At 35.9% G+C, this 18,395-nt stretch overlaps 1 protein-coding gene across 1 annotated transcript in view; it reads left to right on the top strand.

Annotated features, from left to right (window-relative positions):
* Kansl1l (KAT8 regulatory NSL complex subunit 1-like) overlaps positions 1 to 18,395 on the top strand; it is a 91,143-nt gene that overhangs the window by 46,705 nt on the left and 26,043 nt on the right. Inside the window, exon 6 of the mRNA XM_005396949.2 lies at positions 14,101 to 14,305. Within this exon, the coding sequence (XP_005397006.1) occupies positions 14,101 to 14,305 (205 nt within the window). The remainder of the gene's footprint in view (positions 1 to 14,100; positions 14,306 to 18,395) is intronic.

The following is an 18,395-nucleotide window of genomic DNA, read 5'->3' on the forward strand; positions in this document are numbered from 1 at the left end:
CACTAGTTTTAACAAGGACAATACAACTCAATTATCATAGGAATGAGACTTGACTAGTTAGCCATCATGTTATCATTCCTTCGGGCATATCTCAGCCAAGTCTAATGTTGTCTCTGGGGCTTTCAGTGCTTTTGCTAGACTTCCTCCAGAACCCAACAGTCGTGGCTCAGTCAGGCCTGAGGCAATACATTGAAAGTGTAACTAAAGAATGTCCTTCTCCACACCAAAGTTAAGACAAATGGGATAGAATATCTATTTTATGAAGTGATAACAAAAAACTTCCAGAATCATTAGAAAGATGTAGACATGCAGGTACAGGAGGCATTTAGCCTCCAAAGAAGCATGACCAGAAAATGCCTGAAAATGTCAAGAGTACAGAACAAGGAAAGAATAATGAAAGCTATGAGAGAGAAACACCACGTCATTTGTACAGACGAATTTGTCAGAATAATGGCAGACTTCTCTGCAGAAACTCTGAAGCCAAGGAAAGTGCAGAATGATGTACTGCAATCTCTGAAAGAAAATAACTGCTAACCTAGATTACTATGTCCAGTAATACTATCCTTTAAAATTGAAGAAATAAAGACCTCCCAAGGTAACATAAATTAAAGAAATTCATGACCACTAGATACAGAAGTAAATAATTCTTTTTTTTTCCGTACTGGGAATTGAACTCAAGACCTTGCACTTGCTAGGCAAACGCTTGTGCCACTGAACTATATCCCCGGCCCTGAAGTAGATAATTCTAATTTCAGCATATTAATTCAAAAGTTGGTAGTAAGTATTGACCCACTCATTTTTATTAATAACAGTATGCAGTACATACTGTTTACATTCACCCTGGGGAGTAGGTACATGTATTTAACATGGCTTGGTTTTTTAATTCCCCTTCCCTTCCATACTCACATATCCTCACACACATCTTCCTGAAAAATGTATCACACAGAAGCATCGGTGTGCCTCAGTATTGCCTGCTGTTTCATCAGTTTGTGTAGTTATGGTGCTAACTGAAAGGAACACATGTTACCTTTTGAGCTGCAGCCACTCCTAAGAGTTCACAACGGTTGTCCTTTGCAGCAGGCCACATCATCTTTTCACTGACAGTAAGGGAGTCTTAGCTTTAGCAATGCAATCAGCCATTAAGAATAATGCTTTCAGTATTTATATGTTTGAGTTAGTGGCCTTCAGTACTCCTTCTTGTTCACATTTTTTTTTTCTTTTGAGAAACTCAAAGACTTGTCTTTTGATGCAGGGTGTTTGGTCTTCATGTGGTGAAGCAGTCTTGAAGGTTTGATTACTTCATTGATTGCTGGCTACTATGGATTTCACAAAGCAGGCTTGGACAGTATGAATCACATCTTGCAGTGTACCCATTATTTCAGTAGGACTGTTTATATTGTCTTTTAAATACAACTTTCTCTTTCTTAGCACTCTTAGACTTTTCTGTGTGATCACTGGGTCATTTCCTTTTTCAAAGAACTCTTAGGTGATGTTTGTTTTGTGCTTAGATTCGACGCATTTGTGAGCTTAACAAAGCTATGACTGAGACGAGTGCACAGTTCAGAAAGAGGTGTGGACCGAAGGGGTAAATAAAATAATTGGCAGGCTATTTATAGACTAAAATAAGTGTCACATTCTGATATAAAGCCTGCCCAAATGCAGCTATACCACTGAAGTGTGCCGCAGCTCACTTGCCACTATAAAGCCTGCCACCAGATGCAGCTTAATTGTCATTGCCACTCACTGTAGGGTTTTGATATGATTCTGCAATCAACTGATATGGTCTCTGTGCAGACAGTCCTCTTCGCTAATGTTCATCTGAGGTGGTGATGCCACTCCCCAGCACTGGCATCACCTCAGCTCCACCTCAGATAATCGGGCACTAAATTCTCAAAAGGAACATGCAGCCTAGATCCCCCACATGTGCAGGATTGTATTCCTGTGAGCAGGATTGTATTCCTGTGAGCATCTAACACTGATACCATTCTTGCAGGAGTGACGGGGAGCAGCTTCACATACAAATGAAGCTTTGCTGTCTTGCCTGCTGGCCACCTCCTGCTGTGCGGCCTGGTTCCTAACACGCCTCACACTGCTGTCAGTCTGGGGCCTGAGGACCCTGATTTATAGGCTTTTTAAGATTTCAGCTATATTCTCTGTCATTGAGGTTGCCAGATAGGTAAATTCATAAATGAAATATTTTAGTTCTATTAATAAACATACTTTTGCTAGCTTTACATCACATTATATCATAATTTGTGTATGACATGAAAAGAAATTTAAAATTTTAAAGTCTGCCCACTTATCTTGTATATTGATTTTTTTGCCCCATATGGAGCTTACTGTTCGATATATTTTTTAAAAAGTAGTTAAGGTCATTTTTATAATATCCTACTCTGTTCTCACAGTGTCTTTACAGTAAACTCATCTGGTTAATTATTTTCCAGAGCTCTTGTTTGCACACTTGTTATTCATTGATTCCTAGGCTCCGTCTCTTACTTAATGGCAGCATGTACCAGAAAAATGTTAGAGTTGATTTTTAAGCTTTATTAATCCTGGCAGTGGGGCCCGAGATGACTCACTAGCAAATGAACAACTGAGACTGATTCTTCAAACACACACAGCATTACATTGCACGACAGTAGAAATAGTTACAGATTTTTAGATCAGATATTCTAACATGAAGACAAAATGTAAACTGACCCTTGCTTACCCCATAGTTATCATCTCTGAGACAGTGAAATTTGCCTGTCTGACATAATGCCTAAATTTTTGTTGCTTGTTTTTGCCTTAATGAATGTCTCAGTGTAATAGGAAATTAAATTCCAGTGAGTCATCATGATGTTACTTATTTCCACTAATGGTAATTATTTCACATGAAATGCAACCATTCTTTTAAATTGAATATAATAACTGAAAAACTGCACTTAAAATGGCAAAGTAATCACATATAGTCAATCTTTTATCCTCACAATGTTTTCAATAGTCACTGCTCAGCTAGGAGCAAACAGTGTTAGCAATGTTCTCCAAATCGATATTCTCAGTATAATTTTATACTATAAATGACATTAATTATTGGATTAGCTAGATGTATGGCATCAATAGGGAAATAAACTTCCCCTGCTGTGTTTTTAAAGTAGTCCCAGTAGAAACTGTTTTCTTCTGTAAAAAGCTTACTTTCCTTCTTACCTCTATTAACATATGTCTAAAATTTAGTGTTACACAGAGAAAGTTTGGATAAATTGTGATACAGCTATTGGATGTGATACCATAAAAGTATTAAAATTATGTGTATAGGAAATGTGTAATCACATGGGAATATATTTATTTTGGAATTTTAATTAGAAAAATTAAGATACCAAAATTATGGTACAGTATTAGTTTTAGCAAAAATATTTGAAGGCTTTAAATCAAAATTATAACACAAACTACATTTCTGCTTAGAAGATAAGATCTTAAAAACATTTTAGCTTTTCTTTTTATAAAAAAATTTTATATTTCCCAATTTTCCTTAGATGAAATAGTGATTATTCTGGGAATGTCTCCAATCAGATAGAAATGTTTGACAAACTTTAGACCTCATTTCTTAGCTAGAAAAATACAGCTATTAGAGTGGCTTCCTACTTTGTTTGCTTTTATCCTTTAAAAAGTCCCCCTTGAGCCGCAGATGTAAATGCAGACACTAGTATAATAAGTCCTCCTTCCCTTTGCTTTTTGCTATACAAAGCTTTAGATATTATAGAAAGTACAATGTAATTAACACACCTATTCCTACCTTTAATGATTCTCAAGATTTTGCTAACTCATTTCAGGTATTATTCTTACTTACATTATTTCCCTTCTAGACAATTTTAAAAAGCAAATTCTAGCGATTCTTACTTTAATTGTAAATAGTTCTATATATTAACTTGACAGGCCTTTTACTTTTTGTCACATTTAGCATTACCTATAATCCGTGCTGTCATGAAATTGTATCCACATTCAAATTTGCACAGATGTCTCAAAATATTTTTATAATGGTTAAAATCAGGATACAAACAAAAATCCATAAATGTGTTTATTATGTCTCCTAAGTCTCATTTATTTTCTGTGCCCATTGTAAAACATATTAGAAGTTCTAATAAATAAGATTACTCTTTTAAGGGATTTTTTGTTTCAATATAAAAATAATACAGTTCATTGCAGCAAAAATAGAAAATTAAAAAAATAAAGACATTACTTTTATTGCTCAAAATATTTTCCTTTCTATACTCTTTATATATTATTGTCATAGTTGTGATCTGTTGGGTGTAGTTGTGCATCTTTTTAGTTAATACAGCTTTAACATTTGTTTTGTATTTTACTGGCTGCATAATAGTGTACATTAGAAAAAAATAGTGTACATTAGTGTTTTTAGAAATCATCTTATTTTGAGTGTAATTTTACAGTGTACTTCTACATATTTTCTTACTGCTGAAATTAAAGAGACATGTTTTTGAGTAGGGGGTATAGTTCCTCTAGATAATATGCAGATTAAGGAAATAGTTGATGCCCATTACCAGGTAGTACATGGATCTTGACATACTGTTCATTTTGGAGGGTTTATTTTTGACAGTTGGGGGAAAACATGTCTTTAGTGTGCTATTTTAGCTACTTTAAATTGTATTTTACATTAGTTCCTTTACAGTTGGTTACTGACATCTCAGCGTTATTGGGTTGTCTGAGTATAAGATATATCAAGGGAAACAGATGTAGTAAATTCAACTCTTGCAGGATTTGGGGCACCAGGGAAAGAGGGGGAGGTTTGCTGCCTATCTTGGGATGCTATAGGTTGAATTCATTAAAGCTGTAACTGATGAAAAGGAAACATTTGAAACAGATTATAAATCACTCAAAACCGGATTCTTAGGTGAGTGTGCTTATGGGTGTGTTAGTTTCGTAGAGTCGTGTTGTGGTTTGGACTTGGAATAGCCCCCAGGGTGCTCAAGCAGTCAGATGCAAGGCTTTTGGAGGGTGACTGGATCATGGGGTGCTATACCCCTCAGTGGGATAATCCAGTGGTGAGTGTGCTGCTGGGGGCTGGGGCCGGACTGGGAAAGGAGAGTCACTGGGGGCCTGACCTGCATGGTTATCACCCACCCAACTCCTCTCTTTGGTCCTGCTTCCTGGCCCCCATGACGTGAGCAGCTCTCCTCCACCAGGCCCTTCCTGTCTTGGAGCCCCCTGGCCATGGACTGGATCATCTAATAAATGTGAACCAAAAGAAACCTCTCCTCCTTTAAGTTGTATGTCAGGAATTGTGTCATCATGATGTGAAAGTGACTAAAACAGGCTCCTGTAAAAAAAATTACAGCTAGCTCTTAATTTAAAATAATATTTGAAGTGTTTAGGTCCGAATCATTTCCTGCCTCTCTCTAGCTTGCGCTGGTTGTGTGCAGTCTGTGCCTTTCCTTCTAGGATATAGACACATCACGGTGCACTCCACCTCCCTTCACATGGCAGCCTTCCCTGTCTGTGTCTCTTATAAGGAAGCAACCGATTGAGTTTAGGACTTAAGCACATCCAGTGTATCCTTAACTCTGTGTGTGCATACTCTGCTTCTGTTTTCTCTTCTTACTGTGTCTCTAAGTAAGGAAGTTCTAGATTGACATTAGCATTAGTGAGGTACTCTTCAACCCAGTGCAGCAAGTGTAGGTACATATATGCACATATTTCCCTGGGGAACTGTAAGGTTAGCACAGTCTCTTTAAGAAGGCAAAGTCTAATTATCTTCTCCAGTGTTTATTTCTACTCTTCTTTAAGTATATTTATCATGAGAATGGTGTTGGGGAAAATACTAAAAACATTAGTCAATATTTTAAAATTCTCTATTGAATACCTATTCTGTATTGTTCTTCAGCATAGTTTCCTTGACTTTATAGTATATTTTAAAGCAAAGAGCAGGGCATATACTTTCCGCAGGTTGGTGGCTGAACATGGAAGTCCAAGATTGTTCAGTGTTGCATGCGGTTGTGTTGGCCTATCTGTCCTAGCTCTTCAGTCACTGTCCCAGTACGCAAGGGTGATCTACCTTGAGTAACTCCTGGCTTTTCAGGGTACCTTACAGATGCAGATCTTTCAGCCTACTACAGTAAAAGTCCTTGGTTTGCTTTCCTCTGAATGACAGTGCACATTGAATATAGTTTAGTACATGTCTTAGATTCCAAAATCCTAGGAGTATTTTTATGACATGTTGTTAAATAGCATTTTCTTTTTCTTTTGTTTGTTTGCTTTTTTGTTTTTGTTTTTCTTCCGGTAACAGGAATCGAACTCACGACCTTGCGCCTGCCAGGCAGGCGCTGTGCGTTGAGCTAAATCCCCAGCCCCCTAAATAGCATTTTCTAAAACAATCAACTACCAGGTTGTAATGTTTCAAATTAGATGGGAGCTGGGGATTTAGCTCAGCGGCAAAGCACCTGCCTGGCAAGCGCAAGGTCATGAGTTCGATTCCTGGTACTGGAAGAAAATCAAATTAGATGGGAAATTCATCCTTTCAAATTATTAGCATTATTATAAGTGATATAAATGGACTATATAACTTTCATTCTCAATAATGGAATTCTTTTTTTGTCCAGAAATTGGATGTAAAACAAAACAAAACACCCACTGATTGCCTAATTAATAATCTTGGGCTCTCCTTCTCCTCTGTTATTTTCCCTCATCTCTCTGAGGTTTATTCTCTGCGAATTACGTTACCTAAGCAAATGAGCTTATGCAGTGGAAGGTGTGTGCCAGTGAATTTCATGGTATAGTTATCTAAATGTTTTTTTCCTTTATTTAAAAATGTGTAAGCCACTGTAATAAACAGTATATATTAACTGAACTTACAGCCATGCTTTATAAAATTACAGTGTAAGCCACTGTAATAAACAGTATATATTAACTGAACTTACAGCCATGCTTTATAAAACTTTCCCCAGGTTTTAATTTGGCAAATACATAACATATAAGGAGGAAGATTTAGGAGTGTACAAAATTTATAAGAAATAATTATTATAGGTTATCTATTATTTTATACAAGTGATAAAAGTAATGTCATGAAGTATTTACTATACTTTTAATATTCTAAGTTTACAACTGGGCTCAAGCTTTTTTTGCTTATTAAAAGTATTTCAGAAGAATGGTTATAAATTTTATTTCAATTCTTCTGATTACACATCTTGACTTAGGCAAAGGATTGCTAAACAGTTGAATAATTTGCAATGAATAATGTTTCATTGGGCTTATTTTGAAAATATAGATTGAAATTAGGATGTTTCTCCACCTCTATCCATTATACCAGCACCATCAAGATTATACCAAGAAACTAGCTATATTCTCTATATATTCCCACACTCTTAAATGGTTTTGTTTATTAATAATAGATACATAATACTTTCAGAACATTGGTCATGGTAGTCATTTCTAATATCTGGAGAGGTTAATCCACTTACTGTGGGGACTCTGACTCTATTTTATAATAGAGTACAGCAATACCTTGTTTAAAAAGGCCACTTGGAGTTTCCATTCATATTCTGTAAAAGCAACTGAATGCCTACTGTAATCCAGAAATACCTGAACTGCTAAGAGTTGTAGAATTCTAATAGAAAATCCATAATTTTAAAGGTCATCAAATATTATAGATGTCAATTCAAACTATTACTAAAATGACTTTCTGATTAATTTATAAGTTATCTTTTAGGCATTTTGCTTTTTTAAAAAATTGGAAGAAATTGTTTTATCCCCAGCACCACCACCAAAACAAAACAAAAACAATAGATATAGTACGTGTTACGCATTTGCAATAATGGTACTATGGTAATATCTTGCATGTATTTCTCTATTCAGTCAAGAAATAATTATTGAGCATCTGCTACCTACAAGGTACAATATCACAAACTTCATATACAAGGGTAAGCAAACTGGGTATAACCATGCTACTGAAAAATCTACAGCAGGAGAGAGAAATTAATCAGATAATCACAGAAATAAATGTAAAATTATCACCAGGAAACACGGTATGTAGGAAAAATGAATAGCCTTCACATCTTTATAGGGACACTGTATAGGGGATCAAAGAATACTTCCTTGAGGAGCTAACTTTGGAACTCAGAGCATGGTTATTAGAAATTAGGTGAAAGAAGATGTGTGCAGATTCTAGGAAGCACAAATTAGGTATACGTAGGTCTCGTAGTGTAAGGGAGTGTGAGTTATCAGAAATGAAAGGACACTATGCTCAGACCACAGAGAACAGGGGACCAAGGAGCAGGGTCAGGCAAGAGCACGATGCAGGGGCCAGGCCAATCTGAGCTTTTTAAAAGATGAAGGTCTTAAGTGTTTCAGGGCAGTGGGAAGGCTTTGAAAGATTGTAAGTAGCTGGAAGTGGTGGAAAGAATGGTTTGATGGGATCAGATCTAATTTTTCCAACAGTTTTGATATAACAGGTATTGGATGAAGGTAGATCATCATAGCTTGGATTATGGAATTAACAGTGAAAATGGAGAAAAGCATGAGTCTGAAAACCCACCCTTACTTTTGCACCCTTCTTGATTATTGATTTTTTCTTTTTTTCTTTTTTTTTTTTAGCATAAAAAGCTGTTTACTTAAATTATAGTAGGAAACTTTCCAAATAAAATAGAAGAATTAGCCGGGCATTGGTGGTGCATGCCTATAATCCTACTCAGGAAGCTAAGGCAGGAGGCTTCTTGCAATTTTGAGGCCAGCCTGGGCTACAGAGTGGGCTCAGAGCCAGCCTGAACTGTATAGTGAGACCTTGTCTCACACACACACACAAAAAAGGTAAAAGAATGTAACATACAGATAAATGAAACACGGGCCCACAAAGCCACAATCAGAAAAAAACCTTTACAGTCCAAATCCCAGAAGTCCAACATACAAATAGAATCTTAAAAGTGGTTAGAGAAAAGCAACAACACACTAAATCCAGCTAGAATTACAGCAGACTTCTCAACATAAACCTTGATGTCAGGAAAGCTTGGAGTTAAGTGTTTCAAGCCCCAACAGAAAAAAATTTCCAACCCAGCCTGCCATACCCTGCAAAACTATCTTTAAAAATTGATGGAGAAATAGATCATTTCATGGTAAAAAGCACCTGAAGAAATTCATGTCTGTTAAGAGGAATCAGCAAGAGGAAAAAAAGTAATGACAGGAGTAACTGCCTATCTGTAATACTGTCAATGTGAGTGGTCTCATTTCCCCAACCAAAGGACACAGGCTGGCAGATCTGATCAAGAAACAAAACCCAACAGTATTCTGTATACAGGAAACACATTTAACCTAGAAAGAAATACTCAGACTAAAAATCAAAGGATTGAAAATAACATTCCATGTACCAGGAACTTGAGCAAAGAACAGGTTAGCTATCTCCTATTCAGACAGAGGACTTCAAGCCAGAACTGATCAAGTGGCAAAGAATGTCACTATATATTGGTTAAAGAAACAATCCAACAGGAAGAGATACAGATTATTAACATATATGCACTGAACAGTGGTGCACCTAACCTCACAAAACACATACTATTGGACATAAAATATCAAATAAATATAAACACAGTTTTAGTGGGGGACCTCAATTCCCCACTATCACAAACTGACACATCAATTAGACAAAAAAATCAGCAGAACTGAACAGAAACTTTAAAAAATGGACTTAATAACATCCACAGAGTGTTCCAGCCAACAAGAATGCACATTCTTCTCAGAATCACATGGAACTTTCTCCAAAATAGACCACACACTAGCCAATAAGGCAATCTTAAATGAAAGTAAAAGAACTGGAATTATACCATGCATATTATAAGACCATAGTACAAGGACTTACAAATCAGTGACTAAATAAACACAGAAGTTAGTCAAATGCATAGAAACTATACAAAGCACTTTTAACTAAACAATGGGTTACAGAAGAAATCAAGGAAGAAATAAGACAGTTTCTACAACTACAAATGATAATCCCTATAAAAGCTACCAGAACTTATGGGACAGAATAAAAGCAGTTCTAGTAGAGAAGTTTATAGCTATGAATGCCCACATCACAAAAAGAGAGAAAGCCCAAGTAAATAACCTAATGATGCACCTCAAGTTCTTAGAAAAAGAACAATTCAAACCAAAAGCTAATACCAGGAAGGAAATTACAAAAATCAGAACAGAAATCAATGAATTTGAGGTTAACAATGCAAAGAATTAATCGAGTTGGTTTTTTGAAATAATAAAATAGACCAACCCTTAGCCAATCTAACCAAAAAAGGGAGAGAAAAAACCCAAATCAATGCAGTTAGACATGAAACAGGTGAAGTCACAATGGACACTGCTGAAATAAAAAGCACTATTAACAACTACTTCTCAAACCTGTATGCCAATAAATTGGAGCATTCAGAAGAAATGGATGCATGTAAATTATCAAAATTGAACCAAGAAGATTTAAAAACTCTGCATAATCAAGTAACAGGCAATGATATTAAAGCAGTAATAAATAACAACAAAGAAAAACTCAGGCCCAGACAGGTTAACTGCTGAATTCTATAGAAACTTCAAGGCACTTCCAACACCAATATTCCTCAAGCTTTTTTTTTCCCCCCCTCAAGCTTTTTAATGAAACTGAAAGGAAAGCAGTACTCCCAAAGTCATTCCTACAAGCTACCATTACCCTGATTCCAACACTTGATAAAAATCCAACCAAAACAGAACTATAGACCAATCTCTTTAATGAATATAGATGCAAAAATCTTCAGTAAGATAGTAGCAAACAGATTGCAACAAATCATCAAAGAGATCATACATATGACCAAGTAGGATTCATCCCAGGGAGGCAAGCATGGTTCAACACATACAAATCAATAATAATATATCACATGATCAGAGCAGCAGAAAAATATGATCATATCTATAGATGCAGAAAAAGGTTTTGACAAAATCCAGCATCCTCTTATGATAAAACACTGAAAACAGTTACCTTAAACTGATAAAAACTGTTTATGTCAAACCTATTGCCAACATTAAATGGGGAAAAAGTGAATACATCCCCTCTAAAGCCAGGAGCAAGGGATCGGGGATATAGCTCAGCAGCACAGCACCTGCCCGGCAAGTGAGAGGTCCTGAGTTTGACTCCCAGTTGGAAAAAAAAAAAGATGTCCACTATCACCACTCCTGTTCAACACAGTACTTGAAATATTACCAGGAACAATTAGGTAAGAAAAAAGAGAGAAGAGGGATATGATAGGAAATGAAGAAGTAAAATTATTTGCAGACATGATTCTCTACATAGAAGACCCTAAAATATCTACCAAAAGTTTCTTAGAATTAGTAACCAAATTCTGTAGCAATCAATACACAGAAGTCAATAGTGTTCCCTATAATGAACTCACTGAGAAGGAAAAATACACCATTCACAATAGCACCAAGAAAAATTAAATTCTTAGGGATTAACCTAACAAAGGAAGTGAAAGACCTCTACAATGAAAAATACAGTACTCTGAAAAGGAAATGGAGGACATCAGAAAATGGAAAGAGATCCCCTGTTCCTGGATAGGCAAGAGGCATTGGTTGTATAGTGGTTAGCGTAGCTGCCTTCCTGCATAGGCAAAACCAATACTGTCAAAATGGCCATACCTTCAAAATTGATTCAACACAATCCCAATAAAAATTCCAACAGCATCCTTCACAGAACTAGAGAAAACAATGCTAAAATTCATATGGAACCAGAACAGGAAAGCAGAAGGCATCACAATTCTGGACCTGAAGGTACATTACATAGCTACTGAAATAAAAACAGAGGGTTGTGGCACAGAAACAGACATGACGATCAGTGGAACAGAGCAGAGGACGCAGAAAAACCCCATCACATTCCAACTATTTGATCTTTGAAAAGAGGACCAAAAATATATACTGGAGGAAAGACTGCCTCTTTAATTAATGGTGTTAGGAAAACTGGCTGTCCACATGCAGAGCATTGAAACTAGACCTGTATTTCTCATCATGTACTAAATTTAAATTAAAATGGATCAAAGAAGTAAATGTTAGAAGGAAACAACTTGCTGGAAGAAAACTTAGATAAAACTCTAGAAGTCATAGGTATGGGCAAGAACTTTCTGAACAGAACCCCAACTGCACAGTTCTAGGAATCAACACATAGGAAAATATTATATTAACAAACTTCTGCACAGCAAAGCAATAATTCCAAAAGAGGACAAACAAACAAACAAAAACCAGAGTGAAAAGACAACTTAAAGAATGGAAAAACATTTTTGCCACCCATTCCTCAGACAGAGAGCTTATATCTGGAATATATAAAGAACTAAAAAAAATTAGAACTCCCAAAGTAAAAGACTTAATCAAAACATGGGCAAGCACAATGAATAGATACTTCACAGAAGTATAAATGGCCAGTAAGTGAAAAAATGTCCAGCATCACTAGCCATCAGAAAAATGCAAATTAAGAAAACACCAAGATAACATCCTATCCCAGAATGAATGGCCATCATCAAGAAGTCAAGTTTTAACAAATGCTGGAAAAACAAATGCTCAGGAGAAGAAACCCTTCTACATTGTTGGTGGGACTGTAAACTAGTACAGCTCCTATGGAAGTCAGTGTGGAGATTTCTCCAAAAACTGAAACTAGATACTCCATTTGACTCAGGTATTCCCCTTCTAAGTAGTATCTTTACAAAAGAGTTGAAGACCTCATATTATAATGACCCCAAATAAAAAGCAAAATAAAAGGTAACAGGAAGTAGGGAGATAGATATTTCTGAAATACGAAGGGGATCAAGAGATGAAGAGAGGGGGAGGGAAGGGAGAGACAGGGATGAGTAAAGGAAGAGGTGTAATGTACATGTCCCAAGTCCACACAAGGAGTGTAAATGTACTGTAAACTTGTAGTAATAAAGAAAAGATAGAAAAAAAGTGAGAAGTTGTCATCAACTTTCCCTGTACTGACCAACAGTATATACTCCGTTATGTACTACAGTAGTGATTAACTTCCATATTGCTCTTTATGGTTTTACCAACTTAAAGAATGGAAATGTTTCAGGCATGTTTATTTTTTTAATGAGTAAAGCATTTTTGAATTGTTTGCTTTCCTACAAGTTAATAAAATATTTTATAACAACCATAACTGTATTTAAACCAAGAATACTGCTATAGAGAAAGCATAGCTTATGTTTACCATCAAATACCAATCCTACATGAACCAAATAACAAATTTAGAACTTATATGTTGATTAGTGGAATCCCATATAGCAGATTTACTTTTTAATGTTCGAATTCCAAACTCAGTAGCTTTAACCTACATTAATAAATTTGAAATTGGTAACTTGTAGTACCTAAAAAAGCTTACTTTGGTTTAAAAAAAAAAACCAAACCAAAACAGATTTAAGCATTAACTGTTCCTTTCAATAAACCAATAGACATAAGCGGCAACCACTGTTAACTTCCTATCATCTTGTTTTGAAATTCTGTATCGTTTTTGTTTTCATGTTGTTTTGTTTTTACCTTTGTTGTAATTTTTTCTATTTTAAAGAAGCTTATTTTACATGTAATATACTAGCATAACTGAAATTAAATGTTAAAAATTAATATGAAGGGTAATTATCAGATACTTATTTTCACATGTAGCTTGTGTGATATTTTCATTATTTTACAGTTACAGCTTCTGTGTTGTCAAAAGCATTTTTAAAATTTCTAAAATAGGACAGCAACTTAAGATTTCACTGAAATGGTGTTCAGTGCTTCAGAGTAGTAATGTTAGTGATGAGACTAGTGTTCTATTAGCCTGTAATCATATGTAGTTTCACCCAGGTAAAAAATTATGTATTAAAACTAATATATATGAATTACTGACTTATAACTAACAATGCTAGACTAGAAAAGTTGTGGGCACTGTCTCACTTTTGGGATATTTATTTTGCTGGAGAAAAAGAAGTAGAAATTATTTTTACAGCTTGAATATGTACTTCCACATTGATACAAATTCTTTCACCATATCACCACATTATTTGTGAGCGTTAATGCTTTTCTATCATAATGGACTAAGGCAATTTACGTTTAGTTTTTCTTATTCCCTCCTCTAATTATTTCATATCATTTCAGTTCTTCAGAAAATTTAGAGGAATTCTCTTCATCCAGTAGCTGGTTACTTAATCAGAAGCACAGTAAGAAAAGGAGAAAAGACAGGATAAGACTGAAATCTCCATCTTTGACTATCATGAGTACAGCAGCCCGAACAAGACCGCTTCAGAGTTTCCAAAAACGAAAACTCTACAGATTGAGCCCCACTTTTTACTGGGCTCCTCAGGTAAGGTGACCTTTGGGAAACAGGAACAAATATTTTACCATCGGTATATTTTGTATCTAAGTGGATATGGATTGGGCACAATTATTTAGAGTAACTTCATGCAGAAAACTTAAAAATACTGTCTTAAATTATGTAATAGGTATTGTCAATATGCAAGTGGAATTTAGTAATTTTTAAAACATAGCAATTCACTCTGAATTTACTCAAATCCTTACATTGTTGTCCTTATTTTGGGGGGCAGGGGATTGAACAGGTCTGCATGTACTGTACCAGTGAGCTATGCCTCGCAGTCCCCACCCTTGTTTAAAAAAATTATTTTGCTTATGCTAATTTGAAAAAAAATTAAAACATACTGGAAAGGGTAATAAGGAAAATGGGGATATGCTGTATATTTCTTATGAATAGTTGTTTACATAAAGAAAATCTGCACAACTGAGTTATTTTGGAAGAAATGATGGTTTTGTGTTTAGGTTTTGTATTTCTTAATCCTGAGAGCAGTCCCTTTTTCCTCCTTGGGAACCTAAGCAGTCCACTTTTATTTCTTTTTTTTAATTATTTTTTATTTTTTTGGTCTTTTTGAGACAAGGTCTCACTATGCAGTTCAGGCTGGCCTTGAGCTCACTTTGTAGCTCAGGCTGGTCTCCAACTCGCAATGGTCCTCTTGCCTCAGCCTTCCGAGAGCTGGGATTACAGGCGTGCGCCACCACACCCGGCAGCAGTCCACTTTTAGGTGTCCATGCTTACACAAGAAAAATATCCTTCATTAAAAACAGATGCTTTGAAAAGCATATTTTTATTTGTAAAATAAAAGATGAATATACTTTGAAATTCTCCAGGATGGTATTATTTAATATTACTGTACTTGTTTCTGACTGTGATTACATTAACTATTTTAAATATATTTGTATAAAAATCAACATCTTTTCTTCATTTTTGAAGCAGACTTTCAGTTTTGTTAAATCCAGTTATAAATAAGAATGTGAATTATCACGAACGGGTTTTTTTTTTAAAGACTGATTTTTACCATTTACTAGTTAAAATATTATTAGTACAATTCCCCAGCTTGAAAATATTCTTCAAATAATTATTTCATCATTTAAAAGATGTTTCCTAAGTCAACTTATGGGGAAATGATTTTTAAAGTTTTGATATATTACATTATTTTTACACAGTCATTTTTCTTCACAGTTGCTGCCAGCAGTAGATAAGTAACATTTCTGAAATGTAGTTTTGTGATTTCTACTCATAAGTAGAATTGTCTAAAATATTTTACACATGAATATGCCACAGCAGTCCAACTGGAAGAGATCTACTTGTAAAATTCAGGTGGTTTGCTATGATTATGTAAAAGACTGGCCTGGGAAAGTGAGCAGTTTTAAAACTTTAAGCAAACAAAGGTGTATACCCATCTTATTTTTCCCATTGGAAAATAGAGGTTACAAGGCAGACTGCTAATCTGAAATATGGAGAGACAGGGAAATCCAAAAAGTCCCAGCCAAGGTCTGCTTACCTGGAGCTGGAGCAGAAGCCACCATAACCATACACTAACTGCTAGGAAAAATTAAACCATAATACTTACAAATTGCTTGAAGCTGGGTATTGACTATCTTAAGGGTGAGAAACTCTTGGAGCTATAGTAATGGGTGGGTACCCACACTTTACCCCTCTAGGTTCTCAGTGAAAAGCCAAGAAGGACCTCTAGTGGGGCTGGCATGTAAAGGGAAGAGTATCCAATGTGAACTAAGCCCAGGGAGTTCTTAACAAAGACTACTCTCAAGGGCAAACTTCCCCACTACCTGATTCCTAAGGGAATAGGGGTGGGGGAAAAAAAAACTTCATTAAGTTCATTAAAAAAAACTTCATTAAAACTTCACAGTGTATCTGTGTCCCTGACCACAGCTCAGGGACACAGATACACTGAAAGGCTGAGATTTAATCATAAAGATTGCAGAGTATTTCCCTTACCCTGTATCTTACTCACAACCACACTGACAGCCCCAACAGGGTAACAGTGGGTTACAGCTACACAGCGTAGCCTTTCTGAGGAGTAGTACTAAAGAAGGTCAAAAGTAAACAGAGAAACAAACACAAAGACAGTAGAGAAATATGAAGTCACTGGCACCTCTAAGCAAACGCTGAGCAAAGCCCAACTCTCAGCCAGACTAACATAACACCATAGTAAAGGTTTATTTACCTCAGGCTGTATTCTGTGATAATGTTCACCTTTTAACAAAAACTGCAAGGCATGCTAGGAAAAAATATACCCTGAGAAAGAATTATGAGAGCACTCTCAAACATGACAAAGACACTGGAATTATCTGACAAAAAAACTAAATAGCTATAATTAATATGTTAGCAGCTTTATAGATAAGGTAGAAAATGCAGAGATAATGTAAACAGAGGGATGGGAATTCATAAGAGCAATCAAAAGTTAATGCTACAAATTTAAAAACATTAAGTCAGTTATAGCAAGTAGGTTTTTGATAGGCTCATCAGCAATCTGGATAAGGCCAAGAAAAATTAAGACACTTCTGCAGGAGTCAATAAACTTCACAAGTGGAAATGCAAAGAGAAAAGTGAATTTAAAACAAAACAGAATATCCAAAAATTACGAGGTAATTCCAGGTGCTGTACCAAATATGTAATTGGAATACCAGAAGAAGTGAAAGACAGTGGAGAAATATTTGAAGTAATATTGGATGAGTATTTTCCAAATTCAGTGACAAGAATCAAACCATACATCTAGAAACTAAGACAGGATAAATACAAAAAAATATATAGGTATGACATATTTAAATTGAAGAAACCAAAGACAAGGAAAAAATCTTGAAAAAAAGAAAGCCAGAGATAAAAACAGCAAGAAAAGAAGTTAAGAGCTATAGCTGACTTCTTATGAACTATACAAGCCGAAAGAAGAGTGAAATATTTAAAGTGTTTAAATAGAAACAAAAACGATTGCTATAGCATGGAAAATAGTTTTCTCTGAAGAGATATGCACATGTCCTTACTCCTGTTACCTAAGATTACGATTTATGGGTTGAATTACCTATACTTTGCATATGTCCTGAGACTTTAAAGAAGACTGAAGATAAAGGCAGTGGACTAATTAACCTGGCAGAGGAAATGTCAAAGCAGCCCAACGTTCATGCTGTGGCATGGGTAGTGCTGGCTGCTTTTACAGAGATTCATGAGAATCATGAAGGGCAATGTAGAAAAACTTGAAAAACTTAAAACTGTGGCCCAGAAGGAACCATGTATAAATGTGAGGCCAAAAAAGAGTCACACCATTAGAATGAAAAGTACTTTGTATGTGGACAAGAAGATGCCTTGAGGCCATTTCAGAAATCATTAAGACCCTGTTGAATGATCCAGGTTGCAAAAGCATAAACATTTAATCTGAGTAGAGAGCAATTGGGTCCCCTGCTTAAAAACAAACATCTCCTAGTGAATTGGTTCCTTGAGATTTATTTCACTTTGCTCTGCTCTCCACACACTCAAGAGGCTACCACAGTCATGGTCCAAGGTGGCTTGGCTACTGCTTCTGCTGACAGCAGATGTTGGTATTGTCCACCTGATGTTGGCATTACTAGCATTCAAAATGCAAGAGTTCCGGGGTCAGAGAGGCTTACACCCAGATTTCTTCTAAAAAGGCAGTGACTAAGGCGGTGGGAATGAAGCCAAAAGTGCAGTGGAGACCCCAAGAAGTTAGAGATGCCAGAAATGTGGAGTATCTAAGGAAAGCTGCAGCCTATGAATGGAACCAGCCCAGAAGAGAGGCTGTTTGGATATCAACCAACAAGACCACAGGAGTGGGGCTGACTTAGCCATAACTGGAACTCACACCTCATTATGTCTCCCCATTGCCAGATATAGAGCTTTAATATTTGACCTCCTAAATTTAGGTCCAATTTTTTTATTCTTTTGTTTTTCCCTTTTGGCATGAGAATGTATATCCTATGCCACTGAACTTTGGGATTACATAATTCATTTTTAATTTTGCACAGATTCATAGCTAAGAGTTTGTCTTGAGTCTCAGAAGATACTTGGACTTATGAAAAATGCTGGAACTATTCAGACTTTAGGGAAGGAA

Source organism: Chinchilla lanigera, unplaced genomic scaffold, assembly GCF_000276665.1.
Source record: "Chinchilla lanigera isolate Chin_1 unplaced genomic scaffold, ChiLan1.0 scaffold00056, whole genome shotgun sequence".
Classification (NCBI taxonomy): domain Eukaryota; kingdom Metazoa; phylum Chordata; class Mammalia; order Rodentia; family Chinchillidae; genus Chinchilla; species Chinchilla lanigera.